Source organism: Salvelinus sp. IW2-2015, linkage group LG6.2, assembly GCF_002910315.2.
Source record: "Salvelinus sp. IW2-2015 linkage group LG6.2, ASM291031v2, whole genome shotgun sequence".
Classification (NCBI taxonomy): domain Eukaryota; kingdom Metazoa; phylum Chordata; class Actinopteri; order Salmoniformes; family Salmonidae; genus Salvelinus; species Salvelinus sp. IW2-2015.
Genome location: NC_036846.1, coordinates 7,234,356 through 7,256,546, shown reverse-complemented (window position 1 = coordinate 7,256,546; position 22,191 = coordinate 7,234,356). Strand labels below are relative to the sequence as shown.

The 22,191-nt window shown below is 45.1% G+C and overlaps 2 protein-coding genes across 2 annotated transcripts in view; one reads left to right on the top strand and one right to left on the bottom strand.

Annotated features, from left to right (window-relative positions):
• clcf1 (cardiotrophin-like cytokine factor 1) overlaps positions 1-1,655 on the bottom strand; it is a 10,264-nt gene extending 8,609 nt beyond the window's left edge. The window contains exon 1 of the mRNA XM_070444210.1: positions 1,560-1,655. Within this exon, the coding sequence (XP_070300311.1) occupies positions 1,560-1,572 (13 nt within the window). The 5' untranslated portion in view covers positions 1,573-1,655. The remainder of the gene's footprint in view (positions 1-1,559) is intronic.
• A 3,677-nt stretch (positions 1,656-5,332) lies between these two features.
• Positions 5,333-21,231, top strand: ssrp1a (structure specific recognition protein 1a). The gene is given in 20 exon segments (XM_024147172.2): positions 5,333-5,424; positions 5,991-6,072; positions 7,118-7,303; positions 13,475-13,559; positions 13,562-13,579; positions 13,825-13,866; positions 13,869-14,017; positions 14,214-14,314; positions 14,535-14,673; positions 14,947-15,050; positions 15,217-15,345; positions 16,647-16,871; positions 16,959-17,031; positions 18,278-18,401; positions 18,661-18,703; positions 18,921-19,053; positions 19,498-19,665; positions 19,841-19,938; positions 20,104-20,305; positions 21,026-21,231. Coding segments are annotated over 19 exon segments (2,139 nt in total). The 5' UTR covers positions 5,333-5,424; positions 5,991-6,018; the 3' UTR covers positions 21,092-21,231.
• Positions 21,232-22,191: the final 960 nt, after the last annotated feature.

Sequence of the window (22,191 nt, the reverse complement as noted above, 5' to 3'; positions counted from 1 at the left end):
GTCACAGCATCATCGGACTGAGCTTGTTGTCATTGCAGGCTATCTCAACGCTGTGCATTACAGGGAAGACATCCTCCTCCTCAGTGTGTATCCTTCTGCAGGCTCATCCTGACATGACCCTCCAGCATGACAATGCCACCAGCAAATACTGCTCGTTTTGTGCGTGATTTCCTGCAAGGACAAGGAATGTCAGTGTTCTGCCATAAGGGCTAGCGACCGGATCTCAATCCCATTGAGCACGTCTGGGACCTGTTGGATCGGAGGGTGAGGGCTACGGCCATTCCCCCCCAGAAATGTCCGGGAACTTGCAGGTGCCTTGGTGGAAGATTGGGGTAACAGCCCACAGCAAGAACTGGCAAATCTGGTGCAGTCCATGAGGAGGAGATGCACTGCAGTACTTAATGCAGCTGGTGGCCACACCAGATACTGACTGTTACTTTTGATATTGACCCCCCCCCTTTGTTCAGGGACACATTATTCCATTTCTGTTAGTCACATGTCTGTGGAACTTGTTCAGTTTGCCTCAGTTGTTGAATCTTGTTATGTTCATACAAATATTTACACATGTTAAGTTTGCTGAAAATTAACGCAGTTGACAGTGAGAAGACGTTTCTTTTTTTTGCTGAGTTTAGCATCATTTTGTCACACAATGTTTAACCTCCCTCTCTTTTACCCCCCATTCACAGACATGGAACAGCAGCCGCATAGGCTGTCCCAGGGGGCAGGTGTATGTGTGTTCTCACACCCTGACTAATGTGAACAATGTACTTTCTCATATCAGTGCCAGCTAACTAGACAAGGACTTTAGCTCCATCTTGCACCTCTCAAACGAAGCCATTTTTTACAATGAAGGAAACTTCCCATTCACACACACACACACACACACACACACACACACACACACACACACTAATTTAAAAAACATGTCATTTCCAAGCTTGTGAAAACTTACATTCAGATCAAATTGCCTCCTCAATGTCCTACACTGAAAAATGCCTTTTTTAAATAGAACAGGGAAATTCTCAAAGGGATTTTTGTTATGTTATAACATTTGATCTCAGTATTTGTTCATATTTTGAGTATCAATATATATGATATCTGCAGACAAAAGTTCAACTACTCTGTTTCTTCTGTATTCTCAGATAAATGTGCTTTACGTATTTGTTATCTTTTAATATGTTATTACAATTGTCAATTGGGGAGGGATTTCTGCTATTATCTGAAAATATTCAGGATTCATATATCCATTGAAATTTACTTAGAAATTTGAGTTAGGTGGTATAGAAAATTAAGTGCAAATTCACCTTAGTGATCATCATATTATTATCCAAAATATACAACTTACTGGGAACTCCTACTGTGGATAATTTCAAAATGATCAAATAACAGAAATACCACTAGTGTGGTTTGTAAAATATTCATTTGTAAAAGCCATCGGTTCATAGTAAATCATTATTATCCTAATCACATGAATCATCATTATAATAAATAAATACATATTTTTATAAGACTGTTATTGTGGAAGATATTAAGCTTGGATAATTTTTACTGGGACTTACCTCCAAAATGCATTTTATTTTTTGGCAAATTACTTTATTTCCTTTCAGTTCACACTGATTAAATCAGCAAGGGTTTATCCAAAGACAACTTGCCAAATTGCGTAATGATGAATTCGTATCCTCTTTTGTTAGTTTAACCTATTCAACTTTAATTTCTCCTTGATTAGTCCAATTTTAAATATATTCTCTTGAAGAAAATACATTTCTGAATCCTAGGTACGTGGAATTCACACCTTCTCTAATGAAAAATGTGTGAGTTGATAAAAAATATCGTTAACACCGAATTCCATCGGTGTGTCCCTGTCATCCAAGCCGAGGTGAGCGCACCAAATCCGCCTGGCTGACGTTGACGGTCCGTAGACTTGACGGGCGTATGGTCTGTGTGACAGACTGACTGCGGATGGTTTTTGTAAGGAGGGAGAAAGTTTTTCTGTCCCCCTCCTTTCCTCCTCCCATCCCTCTCTTCCTTGATTTCTTTATCCTCCTGGTGATTCACCAAATTGACGCATAGGCTAAACTTGAAGGAGCCACCCCAGCTAGCACATAACGTTCTGAGAACCATGTTTCTTAGAGCTTGGTGAGAGTGTTGTGCTATGGTTATTTTGCATACAACCTCCCCACCATGTTCTGGGAATGCCGCAGGATACCCAGCTACCACATAACGTTCTGAGAACCATATTTTTCTTTGGTGGGAATTTCAGTACTTCAGCATAACGTTTCCTACAGGTTTCCTCATGGTTCAATTGAGTGCTTGGCTTGGGCAGGAGCTCACTGGAGCTGAGTACCGGCAACTCAAATGTTCTACTGCTTGAGCGCCTGTTCCTGTTATAGAACATTAGCTCCAAAGTATCGTGGAGCTCCTGCACCTAAATATAAACAGTACCAGCACCCAAAAGGAGTGCTGGCACATATTTCTGAGTGCTAACGTTACTAACGTTACTAACAGCAGTAACAGTAAATCCAGATATAATGTACACAGACATTGGTTACCACGATATCCTTCAAGTTATATTGGCCAATAAAGATTAGGCAAGTTAGCAAAAATAAAGACATACTTTGAAAGAAACAATGACATTAATCCAATAAGTATTTGACCATTAATTTCTGCTAAATGTGCAGTGTTGATGGAGTTGTTGTAGATTGCTTGCTCATTCCATCCCCAAACACCATGCTAGATAGATCTAAGTGGGCCAGTTCATTTTGCATGGCCCAGTGCACTTAGATGGGAAAGGGGGATACCTAGTCAGTTGTACAACTGAATGCATTCAATTGAAATGTGTCTTCCGCATTTAACCCAACCCCTCTGAATCTGAGAGGTGCGGGGGGCTGCCATAATCGACATCCACGTCTGTGGCTCCCAGGGAACAATGGGTTAACTGCCTTGCTCAGGGGCAAAACCACAGATTTTCACCATGTCAGCTTGGTTACTGGCCCAACACTCTAACCACTAGGTTACCTTAGTTTTTTATCATCTACTAGCAACATAACATGACAAAACTCTTTCGGCACTTTAATACCTACTTGCCCGATTGGCCTACATCGCCGAAGCCAAGAGCAGGCTGTTCCTTTCTTGACATCAAAGCAGCAGTGTATAGTTGGTATAGGAGTTTTTTATAAATGTAATTCAAATTGCAAAAATAGAAGTGTATAATTTTAAAATATATATAAACTTTTGCATTAAGACCATTTAGATGGAATATAATCAATCTATGTTATCAGATTTGTGGACTATATATCGTGCAACCTTTCCTTTAAGTGTGTTCAGGTGTGTTGGCCTCACCCATTAATTGGCAACACCTGATCTTAATGAGTGCTTGTTTCCTTTGAAGTTGGGTGTGTTTGAATAGACTAAAATGAACAGATTTCTATGAGTAAAAAAAACCATGGCATGCTATCTCCATCCTGGTGGCGAAGTGGACTAATTAAATCAATAGAAGAATAGAAATCAGAAGTTCACAAGTTCAAATCTCATTGATGCAGTGCTACAATAAAAAATACATGTGTTTGCCTGATTAATGCCCAAGCAAATTATTTTCCATGTGTCCTGTCTTTTTGGTGTTCAAATCAGTTAACCCAAACTAAGCTAGGAGTGTTATTAAAAGTCTTATTGAAACATGTTCTCTTCAAATAACCTATAAGTTCCGTTCTAAGAACATTAATAAGAACTCCCAGGAAAACTTTAAGGGAACCATAGTAAAACGTTCTCAGAACCTCCCTGAAACCAGAACAGGCGACATTTTCACTTTTGTTGTCAGAACGTTTAAAAAACATTCTGTTTCACCGGTTAGAAAACTTATGGCTTCATTCCCAGAACCAATGTGAAACCAAAAATATACGTTCCCACAACTTCCAATGAACCAAATGTGCTAGCTGGGATGACTGGAACTTGTCACAACCAATTTCTATCTCTCAGTGATTCTTCCTTTTCATCAAACATATACTTATTTAATTCCCATGATGTTTCATCAGGAGATTTGTAGGTCTACATGTTATGTCAATGCAATATACCTCAGCAAATTAAAACAGTCCACTTGAATTAAAGTTAAGTGAATAGGGTCTATGAATAGAGTGTGATGTCTGTGTGTGGTCACTGTGTATTTAGGTGTGTATGTATATGCCTATGTGAATGTTTGCCTGCCTCACTCTTACTTTTCTCCTTTGTGTTATATTAATTCCTTTGGCATTAGCATTATTGACAGTAAGACTAGTCTGATCTCCTGCTCTCACTTCCACCTGTCAGTTAACGTGTGCCATTGTGTACCCAGAGTGTGAGCTGTGATTGATGTATGTGTAGGTGTATGTGTGTGTGTGTGAGAGAGAGAGACCAATGTTAAATGTAACAATTTAAAAACTAATATTTCATTATTATCAAAACATTGATATGTGTCTGCTCATAGGATTCATATAACATAGTATGTTGATATTGGATCAAGGCAAGTCAGTGGAACAAGATTTTAGTAACCTATTAGTGTAATTCCTTTGCCAAAGTGGTACAGTAGGTTATACGGGATGGGTCCAATGATTATATATATACTCTAGATGACATTTAGGGGGCGCTGCTTTGAAGCCACCGTGCCTCCACGGTCAAGATGCCCCTACCCTTACACTAACCCTTACCTAACCATTTTACATGTCAACTTCAATGGGGGTAGGGATGTCCCAAAGATCCCAGATAGCACAGACCATCTTGGCACTCCCCACCATTGTAAAAAATATTTTGGAAGCTTGAGAAATGCATTTGTTAATGTCTACATTCGTTTTTGCCACATTTATTCGATTAAAAACACCTTAATGCATACCAATTAATTATATTATGTGAGCTAAGTATACTTTTTGAGATGACTAATGTTACTGCCCCCACTACAACAAAACAATACTTAAATACATGTAATTTTGTCCTTTAAACATTTAATTGAAACAGTAGAATTCCATTCATTCCTACGGAGGACTGCTCCTACTGGGGAGTGCCAATATGGCCGACCGGTGGCTTTAACATCATCTATCCATCATCACAGTGAACAATTATTTTAACAGGTTGCTGCGTGCACCCCTTAGTGGTGGTGAGCAGTCATTGCAAGCGGTTCTGAAAACGACGAGGGTTGCGTTTCATAAAACAAGGCCTTACTAAAGACTGAAAGCTTTCGTATTAAACCATTCTCACCTGTTTCTAAAGGAAGCCAAGTTGTTTATGTTAGTGTCAGGCGAAAGACCAACACAGCCGAGCATCTTTAAAAAGTGTTATTTTCTGGTAAGAAGAACGAAACGGAAGTAAATGCAAAAGTAGCATGGATTTATTTCCGGTGACGTCAGCTCTTGCCTTGACGCTTCACGCGGGAAACGGCGAGGTCTCCTCATCACATTTACAGTAAGACATCAAGTTTTTGTTCTTTTTATTTAGGGAGATAAATAGTGGATTGCAAATATATGTGTATAAAACCAGATAAATTAGACAAGTAAAATTTCCCTAGCTACTATTGAATCAAATAGTTATCGAAGCAACTCAACATCATCACTAGCCAGCTAGCATGCTAGCCACACTCGACTGGCATCCATTTACTAGCCATCTCGTTACATGTCCAGCCATCTAACGTTCTACGATAGATAGCTAGTTAGTATCTGCATGTTCTAGCCACAAATAAAGCAGCTTGCTCATTGTTGTTCATTGACTACTAAGCCTTTGTAACCGCATTGAGTTGTCACGCTAGCTATCGTATGTTGTTATTGGCTAGCTACTTAGCCTAACTACATGTTTTGATTTTGCAAAGCTAACTAGCTAGTTAGATATTAAATGAAATGGCAACAACAGTCTGTGTCACCTGTTGACTCTCAGATGAATTAGCAAAATAGCTAGATATATTACAACTTGAGCTCCTCTGAATTAACATTGCTAGCTTGATAACTGTTTGACATGATCTTCCTCTGTGTCCTCAGCTGAGCATCACTTCTTGCAGAGGCAGAGATGGGAGACACGCTGGAGTTCAACGAGATCTACCATGAATCCAAGGGGTCCTGGGTCAGTAACTAGCTATTCAAATGCTTTCACAATAATATTGCAATAAGTCACAGATTTGGCACATTGTGCACATGTTACACATTAAATATGCATTGACGCAAAAATGACAGACCGTATGCTAGCCAGCAAAATAGAACTAGATTATCTGAACGTGAAATTGATTTCAATATGATTTAAATATTTAGGCCTATGTATGTAGCCCACTGTATTGTATTTATCTTTTAATCCAGTGATCTTGGTTTTAATTTTAAGCATCTGTTTATCGTTTGTAGCAATTGCAAAGACATTGGCAACTTTCTATTTGTAGTCTACTTCGTTCTGAAGTTACCGGTGGTCACAGAGACAGATAAACATCTGGATTCTATGTTTAGCTGAGATATTCTGTCTATAAAGTGACGCGGAAGGACAAAAAAAGCATTTAACGACGCACTTAGCTGTTTTAATAGTGGTCTGAGGCAGTCGGTATATAACAAGCGTATTCAATTGCAACTTTAGTAATGAAGGTTTTGGGAAACCACTCAGAGATTTTAACGATTTTCCTACAAAGGTCCTAATGACGAATTTAGCCTTAAGATGCTTTTGGAAAACCGGGCCCTGATTAGTTGAATCAGGTGTGTTAGGCCTGCCTGGGATCAATGTGGAACAAATGCCTGCACACCCTGTGGATCTCCAGGACCAGGATATAAGTAGACATGGATATTAGGGTTGGCACTATACCAGTATGAAGAGGACTTCATTCCTTGAGGAAAACAGTCCTAATGTTAGCAACAACTTTTATGTTGTCACATTTGTTTATTTGCAAGCAATAGCACATTATATTTGACAAAAGTAGGTTTTAAAGGACCATAGAGTGAAGTCTTTGCTTCGTGTTTTCTTTTTAGGAAAAAGAAAGGAAAAAGAAAGGAAAATTGAGTATTGTAATGGATATACAAATAAATTGCCACAATCTGGCACTGGCACCAACTTAAACTCAGCATCTAGCTACTAGCAAGTTTGTCAATCGCAGTAACCTAAGTGCATTTATGTGTGTGTGGTCTCTCTGCAGAACGACGGTCGTCTGCGGTTCAGTAAGCAGAATGTGGTGTATAAGAGCAGTAAGACCGGGAAGGTGGACAACATCCCGGCAGCAGAGCTGTCTGTGGCCACATGGAGGCGTGTGTGTCTGGGACACGGCATCAAACTGGCAACCAGCAACGGCCATGTCTACAAATACGACGGCTTCAGAGACACGGTGAGGCAGTGTGTGAACGAGCGAGGGAATTTGTTTGTAAATGGTTGTGTGAGCGACGGCTGTGGTTTTGTGTTAATTTGTGAGTTCTGTGTGGGTAGGTGTCGGGTGAGCTTTTAGATAAGTCCGTTGATCTGTTCACACGTGACTGTGTATTGTGCAAGAGTGGATCTGTGCTTCTCTGCGTGTGTTAATGTGAGTGCATGTGTGTATAATCTAGCCTTACCAGTGCTGCTACAGATCTCTTGAGGTTAGCTGCTACAGAGAGAGAGAGAGAAGCAAAGCTGGTCTCCTGAGGGTAATCATTCTATTTTTGAAGATGGGATCTTCTGACTGAGGGTTTAGACAACGGTGTCACTGTCACTGGTGAGGAATTCAAACATTGGTTAGTGGAGCAGCCAGCGAGTCAGTCACTTTGATGTGTTCACCCTCTATATCCTCTAGGGTTGACCCCATTGTTGTCGACTGGTCGATAGGCTGTTGTTCGACCGAGATTTCTTTAGTCGAGCAGTAGCAACATAAAATAAAAATAATCTTTGTGTACAATACACCAGTCTGATTGACGCCTGTCTGAGTGGACTGATCCATTGTGGAGGCCGTGTTGATGGCACAGTCCATCACTAAGACGTGATACTGAAATTGTATATGGTTAAATTATGTACGAGTAATGGTGTAACACAAATAAAAAGTATATTATTTTATAACAAATGCTGTTTTTCCCCTGTTGGTTAGTGGACCGCATTTCTGAAACCCATCAATGCGCTGTTGAATTGACACCTTTTCCTAGACCATGTTGCTATGTGCCTAATAGCAAAGTTAACCAGCATATTGGTGTTGAGAACAATGCGGCGGAGGCAGCAGCTGAGTTAGGAGAAGAGAAAACAGCACTTGCCTTAATTGTCTAAGAAAAGTGAAGAGAGAGGAAACCCTAACTTAATTAGGTCTATAATCAATAGCCTAACTGTTATGTGCCTGGCTTTATAAATCATCCATATATATATATATCAGTGCATTCGAAAAGTATTCAGACCCCTTGACCTTTTCCCCAAAAAATTACATTACAGCCTTATTCTAAAATGGATTAAATCGTTTCCCCCCCCTCACATCTACACACAATACCCCATAATGACAAAGCAAAAATTAGGTGTTTATACATTTCTGCAAATGTATGAAAAGGGGGGGGGAAGAAATATCACATTTTACATAAGTTTTCAGACCCTTTAGTCAGTACTTTGTTGAAGCAACTTTGGCAGCGATTATAGCCTCGAGTCTTCTTGGGTATGACGCTAAAAGCTTGGCACACCTGTATCTGGGGTGTTTCTCCCATTTATCTGCAGATCCTTTCAAGCTCTGTCAGGTTGGATGGGGAGTGTCACTGCACAGCTATTTTTAGGTCTCTCCAGAGATGTTAGATCGGGTTCAAGTCCAGGCTCTGGCTGGGCTACTCTAGGACATTCAGAGACTTGTCCTGAAGCCACTCCTGCGTTGTCTTGGCTGTGTGCTCAGGGTTGTTGTCCTGTTGGAAGGTGAACTTTACATTTACATTTAAGTCATTTAGCAGACGCTCTTATCCAGAGCGACTTACAAATTGGTGCATTCACCTTATGATATCCAGTGGAACAACCACTTTACAATAGTGCATCTAACTCTTTTAAGGGGGAGGGGGGGGTTAGGAGGATTACTTTATCCTATCCTAGGTATTCCTTAAAGAGGTGGGGTTTCAGGTGTCTCCGGAAGGTGGTGATTGACTCCGCTGACCTGGCGTCGTGAGGGAGCTTGTTCCACCATTGGGGTGCCAGAGCAGCGAACAGTTTTGACTGGGCTGAGCGGGAACTGTACTTCCTCAGAGGTAGGGAGGCGAGTCTGAGGTCCTGCGCGCTCTGGAGCAGGTTTTCATCAAGGATCTCTCTGTACTTTGCTTCGTTCATCTTTCCCTCGATCCTGACTAGGGTTGCAAAGGGTCTGAAACGTTTTCCAGAAATGTTCCATGGGAAGTTAAGCCCTGGAATTTTGATTTAAATTCATCAAATAAGTTAGCTTTTAACAGTGAACCTTTTTGAGTTGCTTTGCACTGATCTGGACTCCACTCTGTTAGCCATAACTGGGTCTATTCACTAGGCACAATTTACGAAACCTAAACAAAGAGGGCCGACACACTGGGAGGGACAATCCTGTCCAATAGAAAACACTTGCTGTTCGTTTCCTGTTGCAAAACTCTTGGTGTCCACTAATGCATAGGACCCTGGTGTCAAGATCACATAGCGACATCTGTGTTACAGAGGATCATATTAGTTAGGGGGAGAGGAAGAGGGGTGTTGGAATGGAACAGATAGGGGACGTGGAGAGGGGTGTTGGAATGGAACAGAAAGGGGACGGGGAGAGGTGGAGGGAGGATTGGGGCGGGAGGAAATTGGTGTGTGTGTGTAGAGGCTGGGATGAGTGATTATTTTGCCTGTGTCATGTAAGCATCAGCACTCTGCCAAAGGAGTAATGAAAGATGGTGCTCTACACATTGGAGCTGATGAGGACAGCAGGAGCCCACACACACACACATTGATATGTACATCTTTACATAGTTACCGGTCACTCATTACACACACGGACAGATTTATATCCAGTATATACTATATAATGTAAACTTAGATCTGTATATACGGGCTGTCACACACAAACACAATGTCTTCATACATCTTTACAAACACACGCACCGATGCTGTCAACACACTGATCTGATGTTCTATACACACACAGATGGACACGCATACACAGTCTGGCGTATATTCTCTCTCTGTCCAACACACACACACGCACGGTGGGCTTTCACACTCTACTAACCGAACACAAGGGTTTTCAACTGGGGTTTTCAAACCGGGGTCCAAGGTACTGCAGAGGGTTGGCAATGTTGTAGAAAATATTTTTACCATCATGGATACCATTTTTATGTCTCTGCGTCCAGTATGAAGGAAGTTAGAGAGTTTTACGTGGCGATGCTAACTAGCGATAGCACAATGATTGGAAGTCTACAGCAACAGTTGGCCTGCTAGCTGTTCCTGTTCATCCAACTCTGGGGAAGTAGATGAATGGATTCATTGCTAAAATCTCGAGCAATCCTTTTTAATATGGAGGAAATTACAGTAATTTCAGCTAATTGCAGGGTTTTTTCTGTATAGAAAATTCTTAGGCGGGCCATCTGAGTGCACATTTTTGGGATGGAAAAACAGTTTGCATCAACTTAACCTTTACGCTCGTGGGAATTGGCCTATATGGAGAAGTAGGGCTGGGACCATACCAGTATTGTGATACTCGTTTGGTATTCTGGCAAGGAAACCAAGCAGATTTAACTTATTTAGGAAAACAGATCAAATTATGTTGTCATCCGGAGTCGCATTTTGTTTATTTTCCATGCTAAAGCACACTATAATTGACATAAAACAGGGTTTTAAAGGACCAAAGAGTTTGGTCTGCTTCGTGTTTTCATTTTTGCCATGTAAAAAATATTGCTTTACTGGTATCATCCCTAATTGGATAGGGCTACATTGAAATGTTTCTTACAGAAGAAATATGAAAAACATATTCATAACCATGGTAGCAATTGAAAAGAGACAGTTTCGAGATTATGGGAAAATTATTAGACCAAAGCTGAGGAGGACAGAACAGTTCAGCTGACACAAGACTGAATCATTTTTTTTCTCCCCAATTTTGTCATATACAATTGGTAGTTACAGTCTTATCGCCGCAACTCCCGTACAGACTCGGGAGAGGTGAAGGTCGAGAGCCGCGCGTCGTCTGAAACACAACCCCGCCAAGCCGCACTGCTTCTTGGCACAATGCACGCTTAACCCGGAAGCCAGCCACACCAACGTATCGGGGGAAAGAAACACCGTACACCTGGCGACCGTGTCAGCATGCATGCGCCCGGCCCGCCACAGGAGTCGCTACAGCGCGGTGGGACAAGGACATCTCGGCCGGCCAAACCCTCTCCTAACCCGGACGACGCTGGACCAATTGTGCATCGCCGCATGGGTCTCCCGGTTGCGGCCGGCTGCGACACAGCCTGGTATCGAACCAGGATCTGTAGTAACAGAGGTGGCACTGCGATGCAGAGTCTTAGACCGCTGCGCCAGTCGGGAGGTCAAATGTATTTTTATGTGAATTTTAAATGTATTGTACTTTTTGCCACAATTGTTGACAACAACATTTGAAAATACTCTGGAGACATTCAAAATGTAGGGTAGGTGCAACATAAGACTACGACATGACAAGGGTTTGAGTGAGAGGACTAACTCGTGTCTCCAAGGTGTGCACAGTTCCTAAGAAATTTCAATACAATTTTATGACTCAAAAGTAACTCAATTATTAAGGTGTTTTTTGGGGGGGGTCTTTTAGCTGTGCCGTTGAAGAACACAACCTTGCATTCCCCGCCCTCACACAATTACTGTTGTTTACGCAATCACAAACGAAATCCCCAAAAATGTGTAAATCACAATCTGGGTCAGGTGGGCATCATTTGAAAGTCTGCTCTATTGCCAACATGACTAGCTATGTTATAAAATACGATATTAGTGTCAGGCGTTCCCCATGCAGTTCAGCTTATACCGATAATCATTTTGGTGCACATAGAAAGGCCTAATGAGCCATGAGTGCATTCAGGTGTGCGTGCCGTGGCAAATTGTCTTCAATAGACAAATGGACCCATTCTTTTTTTTAGAACAACCATCAAACGCTGTGATCGTAAACGTTGACCTGTATATCAAATCAAACTTGTGCCGAATAGAACAGGTGTGGACTTTACCCTGAAATGCTTCCTGACAAGCCCTTAACCAACAGTGCAGTTCAAGAAGAGTTAAGAAAATATTTACCAAATAAACTGAAGTAAAATACTTTTTATTATTTACTTGTATTTTTGTAACACAATAAAATAACAATAACGAGCCTATATACAGGGGGTACCGGTACCGAGTCAGTGTTACAGAAATCACAGAAAATGTGCTTGAGAACAGCAAAATGTTCTCGCCACCGCCAAGATACAGTACCTTCACCTTTCTAGCTAATGGGCTATGTCAATGAACTGTGGGGAGGTCAAAATAATGAAACTACCAAATCAATGTGGATGACAAGGCATCTATTTGTTTGCTAACATGATGGGGTCCTGGGTCGCCGGTTTTCATGGGCAGGGGTTCCTGGGTCGCTGGTATTCCTGGGCAGGGGACCCTGGGTCGCCGGTTTTCCTGGGCAGGGGACCCTGGGTCGCTGGTTTTCCTGTGCAGGGGTCGCTGGTTTTCCTGGGCAGGGGTCACTGGACAAGAAAAGTTTGAAAACCCCTGACCTAACAGACAAGCTGATACCCAGGTGCATAAGCTCTATTTCCCATTCGTTCTCCTTTTCCTCTCTCAAAAACACACACATACACACTGTCCTTTCACACACATGTGGAAGTGATTGCGGTGTGTGTCTGGGTGCTCCAGCTCTAATCGGGCCGGCAGGATAAATAAACGGGCTGATTGTAAGCTGCGAGAAGGAGAGAGCGACCAGATTGAGCTGTGATTAATTAGCCTCCTCATCAAGGGGGAGGAAAGAGGGATGTTTCTTTTGTTTTTACCTGAATAGTGTGAGCAGTAAGAATTTAACTGAGAACATCTTTCCTCTCTTTCTATTTTGCTTTCTCTCTGCCCCCCCCTCCCCTTGTCGTCCCTCTCTACTCCCCCCTCGCATCTCTCCCTCTCTCTCTGCCCCTCCCTCGTCTCCCTCCACTCCCCCCTCGTCTCTCTCTCCCTCTCTCTGCCCCCACTTCGTCTCCCTCCACTCCCCCCTCGTCTCTCCCTCTCTCTCTGCCCCCCCCCGTCTCCCTCCACTCCCCCCTCGTCTCTCTCTCCCTCTCTCTCTACTCCCCCATCTCTTCATTCCCTCTCTCTTTGCCCCCTCCTCGTCTCTCTCCCTCTCTCTCTCTACTCCCCCCCTCTCTCTACTCCCCCCTCGTCTCTCTCTCTCTACTCCCCCCTCTCTCTACTCCCCCCTCTCTTCACTCCCCTCTCTGCCCCCCCTCGTCGTCTCCTCCACTCCCCCCTCGTCTCTCTCTCCCTCTCTCTCTACTCCCCCCTCGTCTCTCTCTCTACTCCCCCTCTCTTCACTCCCTCTCTCTCTGTCCCCCTCTCCTCTACCTCCCTCTCTCTGCAGGATTATGAGAGGATCTCTGAGTTCTTCAAGGCCAACTACAAGGTGGAGCTGACAGAGAAAGATATGTGCGTGAAGGGCTGGAACTGGGCACTGCTAAATTCTCTGGTAAACAACACCCTCTAAATGTCACGAACACGTATCACACAACACCAGCAGAGGATCTAACTGTCCTGTAATTCCCTCCTGGATGGCTGGCATATTTACAAAACAACCCTTTTCATCTCTGGATCTCTCTTACTGATCTGTTGTAGCATTCATTGTAGTATTCCTCCAGCTATGTTGTGGTGCATTATGGGAGCTGTGGTTTTGAACCCCCCCCCCCCCTCTCTCTCTTTCCCCTCCCTCCGCAGGTCCGTTGCTGTCGTTTGACGTGAATGACAGCTCCGTGTTTGAGATCCCCTGGCCAGCGTGTCCCAGTGTGCCACAGGGAAGAACGAGGTGACGCTGGAGTTCCACCAGAACGATGACGCTGAGGTCTCTCTCATGGAGGTCCGTTTCTACGTCCCCCCCGGCCCCGCAGACGAGGGGACAGACCCCGTGGAGGTAACCCACGCTCTACTCTGTCCTGCCGCTGGCTGAATGGCGTGATCGTCGGTGCCTTACTGACTTCACCCCAGCAGATGGCGCCACCACTATAGCTGTTCCTATACTCAGAAACAGTTCATTTTCACACCAACGTCATCGATGCGGTGGTTGACGGTATTCCTGTTTTAACCCTGTGTCCCTATCTCCCTGTCAGGCGTTTGCCCAGAACGTGCGGTCTAAGGCAGATGTGATCCAGGCTACAGGAGATGCTGTGTGTGTCTTCAAAGAGCTGCAGTGCCTCACACCCAGGGGCAGGTACTGTGGCATCAGCACCACGAACCACTATTCATCAGTATTATCCGTCGTTGTTTTGTTGAATATTACTCTCCATTTATCAGATTGATCCACATTGTTCACTTGGCCAATGCTAGCCCCCCCCAACGAAAACCTACCACATACTAGACAAACACCAACTTTGAAGGCAGGCCTTCCTCTCTTTCTTGTTCACCCACGTTCTTCTCCCTCTGTGCGTCAGGTATGATATCCTCATATACCCTGCCTTCCTGCACCTCCACGGTAAGACGTTTGACCTAAAGATCCCCTACACCACCGTGCTGCGTCTCTTCCTGCTACCAAGCAAGGACCAGAGACAGATGTTCTTTCGTTGTAATTGTGTGTGTGTGTGTGTGTGTGTGTGTGTGTGTGTGTGTGTGTGTGTGGTGTGTGTGTGTGTGTGTGTGTGTGTGTGTGTGTGTGTGTGTGTGTTTTTATTTATTTATTGAGGTGAGTGGTTGACAGTCGAGTGTAGATTGTGTTAAGATGGTGTGGGGCCACCAAACGTGCAGACAATAGTAAGTAAATGCAATCATTCTCACTTCAAAGCCCTTGCCATCGTCTTCGATTCATAATCATTCTGTCTTCTTCTACCCCCCCCCTGCCGTCTGTAGATCAGTCTGGACCCGCCCATTAAGCAGGGACAGACGCGTTACCACTTCCTCATCCTGCACTTCTCTAAGGAGGAGGAGCTGAAGCTTACCCTCAACATGAGCGAGTGAGTGGGAGAGTGAAACCACAGCAGCTCAACACCACATGGGAGAGGAAGAATGAACTTGTATTGTTGGGTGGCGAGAATCGCTTAATACAATGTCTGATCCCCTCTCCCCCGTTCTTTCTCCCTCTACCATCCCTCTCTTGTCCCTCCCGCTCCCTCACCGAAGGGAGGAGGTGGAAAAGCGTTATGAAGGGAAGCTCAGCAAGAATATGTCAGGTTCTCTCTATGAGATGGTCAGCAGGGTGATGAAGGCTCTGGTCAACAGGAAGATCACCGTGCCCGGAAACTTCCAGGGGTAAACGCACACATACACACCAGATCACCGACACACCAGATTCACGCACAACACACACACCGGATCACCGACACAACACACACACCGGATCACAGACACAACAGACACACCGGATCACAGACACAACACACACGCCGGATCACAGACACGCCGGATCACAGACGCAACATACACACCGGATCACAGACACAACACACACACCGGATCACCGACACACCGGATCACACACACACCGGATCACAGACACAACATACACGCCGGATCACAGACACAACATACACGCCGGATCACAGATGCAGCATACACGCCGGATCACAGACACAACACGCACGCCGGATCACAGACACGCCGGATCACAGCACACACACCGGATCACAGACGCAACACACACGCCGGATCACAGACACACCATACACACCGGATCACAGACACACCATACACGCCGGATCACAGACACAACACACACGCCGGATCACAGTCACACCGGATCACAGACACACCGGATCACAGACACAACATACACGCCGGATCACAGGCGCAACACACACACCGGATCACAGACACAACATACACGCCAGATCACAGACACACCGGATCACAGACACAACATACACGCCGGACCCCGGACACAGCACACACACCGGATCACAGACACACCGGATCACAGACACGCCGGATCACAGACGCAACACACACGCCGGATCACAGACACACCGGATCACAGACACACCATACACGCCAGATCACAGACACACCATACACGTCGGACCACAGACACAATACACGCCGGATCACAGACACAACACACACACCGGATCACAGACACAACATACACGCTGGATCACAGACACAACACACACACCGGATCACAGACGCAACACACACACCGGATCACAGACGCAACATACACGCCGGATCACAGACACAACACACACACCGGATCACAGACACGACACACACACCGGATCACAGACGCAACATACACACCAGATCACAGACACACCGGATCACAGACACAACATACACGCCGGATCACAGACACAACAGACGCACCAGATCACCGACACAACACACACAGACACACCGGATCACAGACACCGGATCACAGACACACACACGATCACCAACGCACGCATGCAGAATCACTTGCAAATATGCACCAATGTTCCTCCTCTCTCCTAAAGTGTAAACCCTTTGGGGCTGTACACTGTTCCTCTTCCGAGGCATGACCTTATAAACACGTCATGAAACACTGTGTGATGTCCCTCAGAATAACTGAGTCTCCCTCCTCTCCCCTGTAGTAACACCCCTGGGGCCCAGTGTATAACGTGTTCCTACAAGGCCCAGTCCGGCCTGCTCTACCCGCTGGAGCGAGGCTTCATCTACGTCCACAAGCCCCCAGTGCACCTGCGCTTCGAGGAGATCTCCAGTGTCAACTTCGCCAGAGGCACCACCACAACGCGCTCCTTCGACTTCGAGGTGGAGACCAAGCAGGGGAACCAGTTCACCTTCAGCAGCATAGAGAGGTATTAGAGGGGACGGAGAAACACACACACGCTACCGTGTTGATTCTGTGTCCAATTCATGGTTCCTCTTTCTCTCTCTCGTCACAGGGAAGAGTACGGGAAGCTGTTTGACTTTGTAAACGCCAAGAAACTCCACATCAAGAACCGAGGGTTCAAGGAGGTAACCTTGAGGAGATGTTTACTGTGGTGGACATACATTCAACTCCTCTCCAAGATAAATGATGTGTTTGTAAATATTGATGATGTCACTCTCTTCTTGTCTGTCTGTTGTGTACCCCTGAAGAAGAAGGTTGGTATGGTTACGGGGGTGTGGGAGTGTTGGCTTGATTTTTGGTTTGGAGCGATTACTGCTCGCATGGTGTGTGTGTGTTGGGGGGGGCTTGTGTCTGTGTATGMTGGGGGGGGGGGGGGGGGGGGGGCTGTAATTCTAATCATGGTGGTTGATTTCTGTGAAGAACCATGAATGATTTACTAATCGGTATATGATTGCTGATTATGCTTATCCACAGATGTGTTTTGGAGAGTGTGTGTGAGAGAGAGGTGTGTGAGTGTGCGTGGTCTTGTTCTTCTCTCCTCGCTGGGACCGGAAATCCCCCAAATTCTCCAAGGATAGTAAAACAAGAGAAATTCTCCATTGTGGGGACATTTCCCAGAAAATCTATTTTAGGCTTAGGGGTTAGGGCTACAATTAGGGTTAGGGAAAATAGGATTTATAATGGAAATCTAATTTAGGTCCCGACGAGGATAGTAAAACATGCTGTGTTTTTGTGTGGGGGGCGCTGCCTGCGTTGTCTTGACTCATGTATTGCCCAAGGCATTGCAGTGTGTTAACTGAAAGATGAAACACATCCTCTAAACCAAATACAGGAAGTCCTGATTTTACTCCCAGAATGCTCTCTGGTAATATAAGCAGCCCACTCTGTCCATCAGTGCCCTACTCCATTGCCCTGGGTGGTAATCGCCACGGCAACAAAATACTAGCTTGAGGTCACCTGAATGGTCAAGAACTACAAAGGATCCTGTCTTCCACTTCCTCCTGTTCTGTTTGTCTAGCTTAGCTTTTAACTTAGGGAGAATCTCATTACATTTCCTTGATTCCTCGCGTCCTCTCTCGAAGCCTCCTCAAAACACATTAGATGAGGTCAGAGGTCTTTGACCTTCTCATCCAATGGGTTTTAAGGACGTGAGGAATCAAGGAAATGCAATGAGATTCTCCCTTAGTCTCTCCATTCCCAGCAGTAGTCCTACAGGTAAGGAGGTAAGGAAAGGAAGCCATTGTAAAGTGTTGGAACACAGCCCCTTCTGTACAGTAACCTGCTGGCCATAGGAAGAGATACAGGGCCTTGTTGGAGCATCATGGGTAGTGTAGTCTCTGATTCTCTGCTGCCCCCCGACATGGTATAAAGGCTAAGAACAACGAGTACAGTGACTCAGACGACGATCAGCACGATGCCTACCTGGAGAGGATGAAAGCCGAGGGCAAGATCAGAGAGGAGGGAGACGGCAGCAACGACTCAGACGAAGAGACCGGTGAGTGACAGCTCCCGCAGCTATTAGGGTGGCCAGGCCGCTATGTGCCAGCTCCCGCAGCCAATAGGGTGGCCAGACCATTGATTGACAGCTCCCGCAGCCAATCAGGGCCTCCCTAATAGAGCTCAATGGGACTCATTCATACATGAAGAGATTTAAATACGTCGTAGGCCTGGCTATTGTGAGCTAGTTGTGTCCCTGTCCAAGAGAGCAGCAGGTTTGGGGGAGAGCTGTTACTGATGTTCTCTCTCTTTACTAGATGAGTCTTTCAACCCTGGAGAGGAGAGTGATGTCGCTGAGGAGTAAGTTTTTACCCGTCATCCCTCACTCATTCTCCCATTGCTTACTTCAGCCCCCCCTCTCTCTCTCCCTCCCCTCTCTCTCTGTCTCTGTTTAACAGTATTCCTCCCCTCTCTCTCCCTCCCCTCTCTCTTTCTGTTTAACAGTATTCCTCCCCTCTTTCTCCCTCCTCTCTCTCCCTCTCTGTTTAACAGTATTGCTCCCCTCTCTCTCCCTCAGGTATGACAGTAACGCGTCGGAGAGCGACAGCGGCAGCGGAGGGGATGGCAGCGATGATGAGGGAAAGAAGAAGAAACCTGCAAAGAAGGCCAAAGTAGTGAAAGAGAAGAAGGAGAGGAAACCACGCAGAGAGGTGAGAGAGAAGAGAGGGATTAGGAGTAATCTAGAAGAGGTGAGAGGTGAGAGAGAAGAGGAGAGGGATTTAGAGTAATCTAGAAGAGGAAAGAGGTGAGAGAGAAGAGAAGAGGGATTAGGAGTAATCTAGAAGAGGAAAGAGGTGAGAGAGAAGAGGAGAGGGATTTGGAGTAATCTAGAAGAGGAAAGAGGAGAGGGAGAAGAGGGATTGGGAGTAATCTAAAAGAGGAGAGGGAGAAGAGGGATTGGGAGTAATCTAGAAGAGGAAAGAGGTGAGAGAAAGAAGGGGGAATAGATGATTAATATCTTTGTTTATTATTGTATCAGAGAAAAATATACCTTTTTGACCTATGGCGGCATTTACAAAGTTGATGTATTTTATGCACATGTGACGTGTGTGGCTGAGTGCTCATGTTTCTCTCGCTCTCTGTCTGTCTTTTAGAAGAAGCAGAAGGACACTAACGCCCCCAAGAGGCCGATGAGTTCCTACATGCTGTGGCTCAACGCCAGCCGAGAGCGCATCAAGTCGGAAAACCCCGGAATCTCCATCACAGAGATCTCCAAGAAGGCAGGAGAGATGTGGAAACAGATAGGGAAGGAGGACAAAGAGGTGAGGGAGGGGGAATGCTTTCTCTACTCTCTGTTTCCTGTATTCTGCTCCTCTCTCCCATTTTTCTGTTTGGGAATTTTGGAATAAAATAATTGTCACCCTAGCGAACTGTAGTTCTGTATTTAAACCATTATTTAGGAAAACAGATTGATAACAAAAGGTTTCTCTCTGCTAGGAATGGGACGGGAAAGCAGAGGAGGCTAAAAAGACCTATGAGAAAGCCATGAAGGAATACAGAGAGAGTGGTGGAGGCTCCTCCACACCAGCCAAGAAGTAGGAGACCAAAAACACACACACAGCCCTGATCATCAGATACACACACACACACACACACACACACACTACCAGGTGCACATAGAAGCTCTCTTAACACACACACTCATAACAACCTCAATCTTACAACCATCTTGACCCTAGAGTTCCATTTCTCTCCATCAGGGAGAGCAAGAAGAAGGCGGGAGGCAAGAAGGAGGACAAGAAGAGGAAGTCTGGTGGAGGAGAGAAAGAAAAGGAGCAAGGAGGGAACGACAGCTTTAAGAGCCGAGAGTTTATCTCCAGCGAGGAGAGTTCATCTGACGGTGAACGCAAGAAAGCCAAGAAAGCCAAGAAGGCCAAAGGCAAACCCCAGAGCAGGGGCAAGGTACTGTACTGTCACCATGGCAACAGTAGGATGAATTGATGGGATTATCATAGTGAAGAATATCTCTGTCTCTGTGTTTTTCTCTCTCTCTGTGTCTCACTCTCTGTGTGTGTGTCTCTGTGTGTGTGTCTCTCTCTGTGTCTTCTCTGTGTGGTCTCCTCTCTCTGTGTGGGTCTCTCTTCTGTGTGGGTCTCTCTCTCTGTGTGCTCTCTCTCTCTGTGTGGGTCTCTCTCCTGTGTGTGTCCTCTCTTGTGGGTCTCTCTCTCTGTGTGTCTCTCTATCTGATCTATGTGTGTCTCTGTTCTCTCTTCTGCCTCTCACTCTCTCTCGAGCTCTTGCTCGCTCTCTCTCTTGCGCTCTCTCTCTCGCGCTCTGCTCTCTCTCGCTCGTGTCTCCTCTCGCTCTGTCTCTCTCTCTCGTCTTGTCTCTCTCTCCGCTCTGTGTCTCTCTCTCGGCTCTGTGCTCTCTCTCGTGCTCTGTGTCTCCTCTCGTGCTCTGTGTCTCTCTCTCGTGCTCTGTGTCTCTCTCTCGTGCTCTGTGTCTCTCTCTCGTGCTCTGTGTCTCTCTCTCGTGCTCTGTCTCTCTCTCGTCTCGTGCTCTCTCGCGCTCTGTGTCTCTCTCTCTCTCTCTCGAGCTCGTGTGTCTCTTCTCTTGCGCTCTGTCTCTCTTGCGCTCTGTTGTCTCTTCTCTGTGTGTCTCTCTATTTGTCTCTTGTCTCAGGAGTCTGAGGAGGAAGAAGAGGAAGCAATGACCACACCCCCCAGCTCTGCAGAGGACTCTGACTGAGGAGAAGGGGGAGACTCGCTGGACCTGCTGAAGACATAGCAACGAATGGGGAACATTTGGACAAGTTTACTCAGTAACCGGTGCACGAAGAAACGCAGATCATATCATACACACACACTAAGCGTTAAATGGACCAATAATTTGTACTCCCGCTATGATGTCCTACACATTCTCTGAAAGTGAATACCTCTTGCTGTGCTGACAGACTATTTTGTTTTCCTGATGCTAAATAGAGGGTTTATCAACAGACTAAGTCCGATCTATCCAACAGCATATTATGTACTACATACCCATGATTTTACTGGGTCTATTCTATTCGCCCCATGGGGGTGGTTGTAGTTTAATAGCACTGAGAACATGCAGAGGGGTCTTCAGTCTTGAGTTTTAAACTGTTTAGAGAAATTAAGAACTGCAATTCTGTGCGTTTTTGTTTATTTGCCATGTCAAGTTTGTCTTTTTCAAAGTGAAAGAATAAATCTTTTTTAATAAATGTGAGTGATTGTTTGTGGCACTTGAGGAAATTACAGGAACTGAGCATGGCGGGTGGGTGGGGGGGGACATTTGGGAGGATTGGGATGGAGCCAGGTGAGAGGATCCATGTATTGTATGAGTGGAGGACTATCAGGTAGAGGAATGAGATTTAAACCAATAGAGATTGGTCTCTACCCTGAAATGAACTTCAAGACCACAAGCTCTCACACACAGTTGGCTATAATATGTTGTGAGGTCAGCAACCACATCAGATGGAATATCAAACGGAGGCAGGTGAGGACCACATTAACACACCCACTTACACAAATGATAATAGGCAGAAGAAGTACACACACTTATAAAATACCTTTTTCATGCTTTTTATTAACTGGCTCTTCATTGAGCTTGTTGTAGATAGTTTGATGTTAGCGGCTGTACTGAGAGATATTACATACATGAAGGTTTATGCTATGTTGTTCAGATGTGCCACATTAGCCAATCAATAAATCATACATCTGGAAATATTAACCTATGTTATTATAGGCGGGGAATGGTTTTGCCCTTCGGAATTGGAGGAGAGGAGAGAGGCAAAGAACGGTTCCCTGTATAATAGCAGAACAAGACCGGTT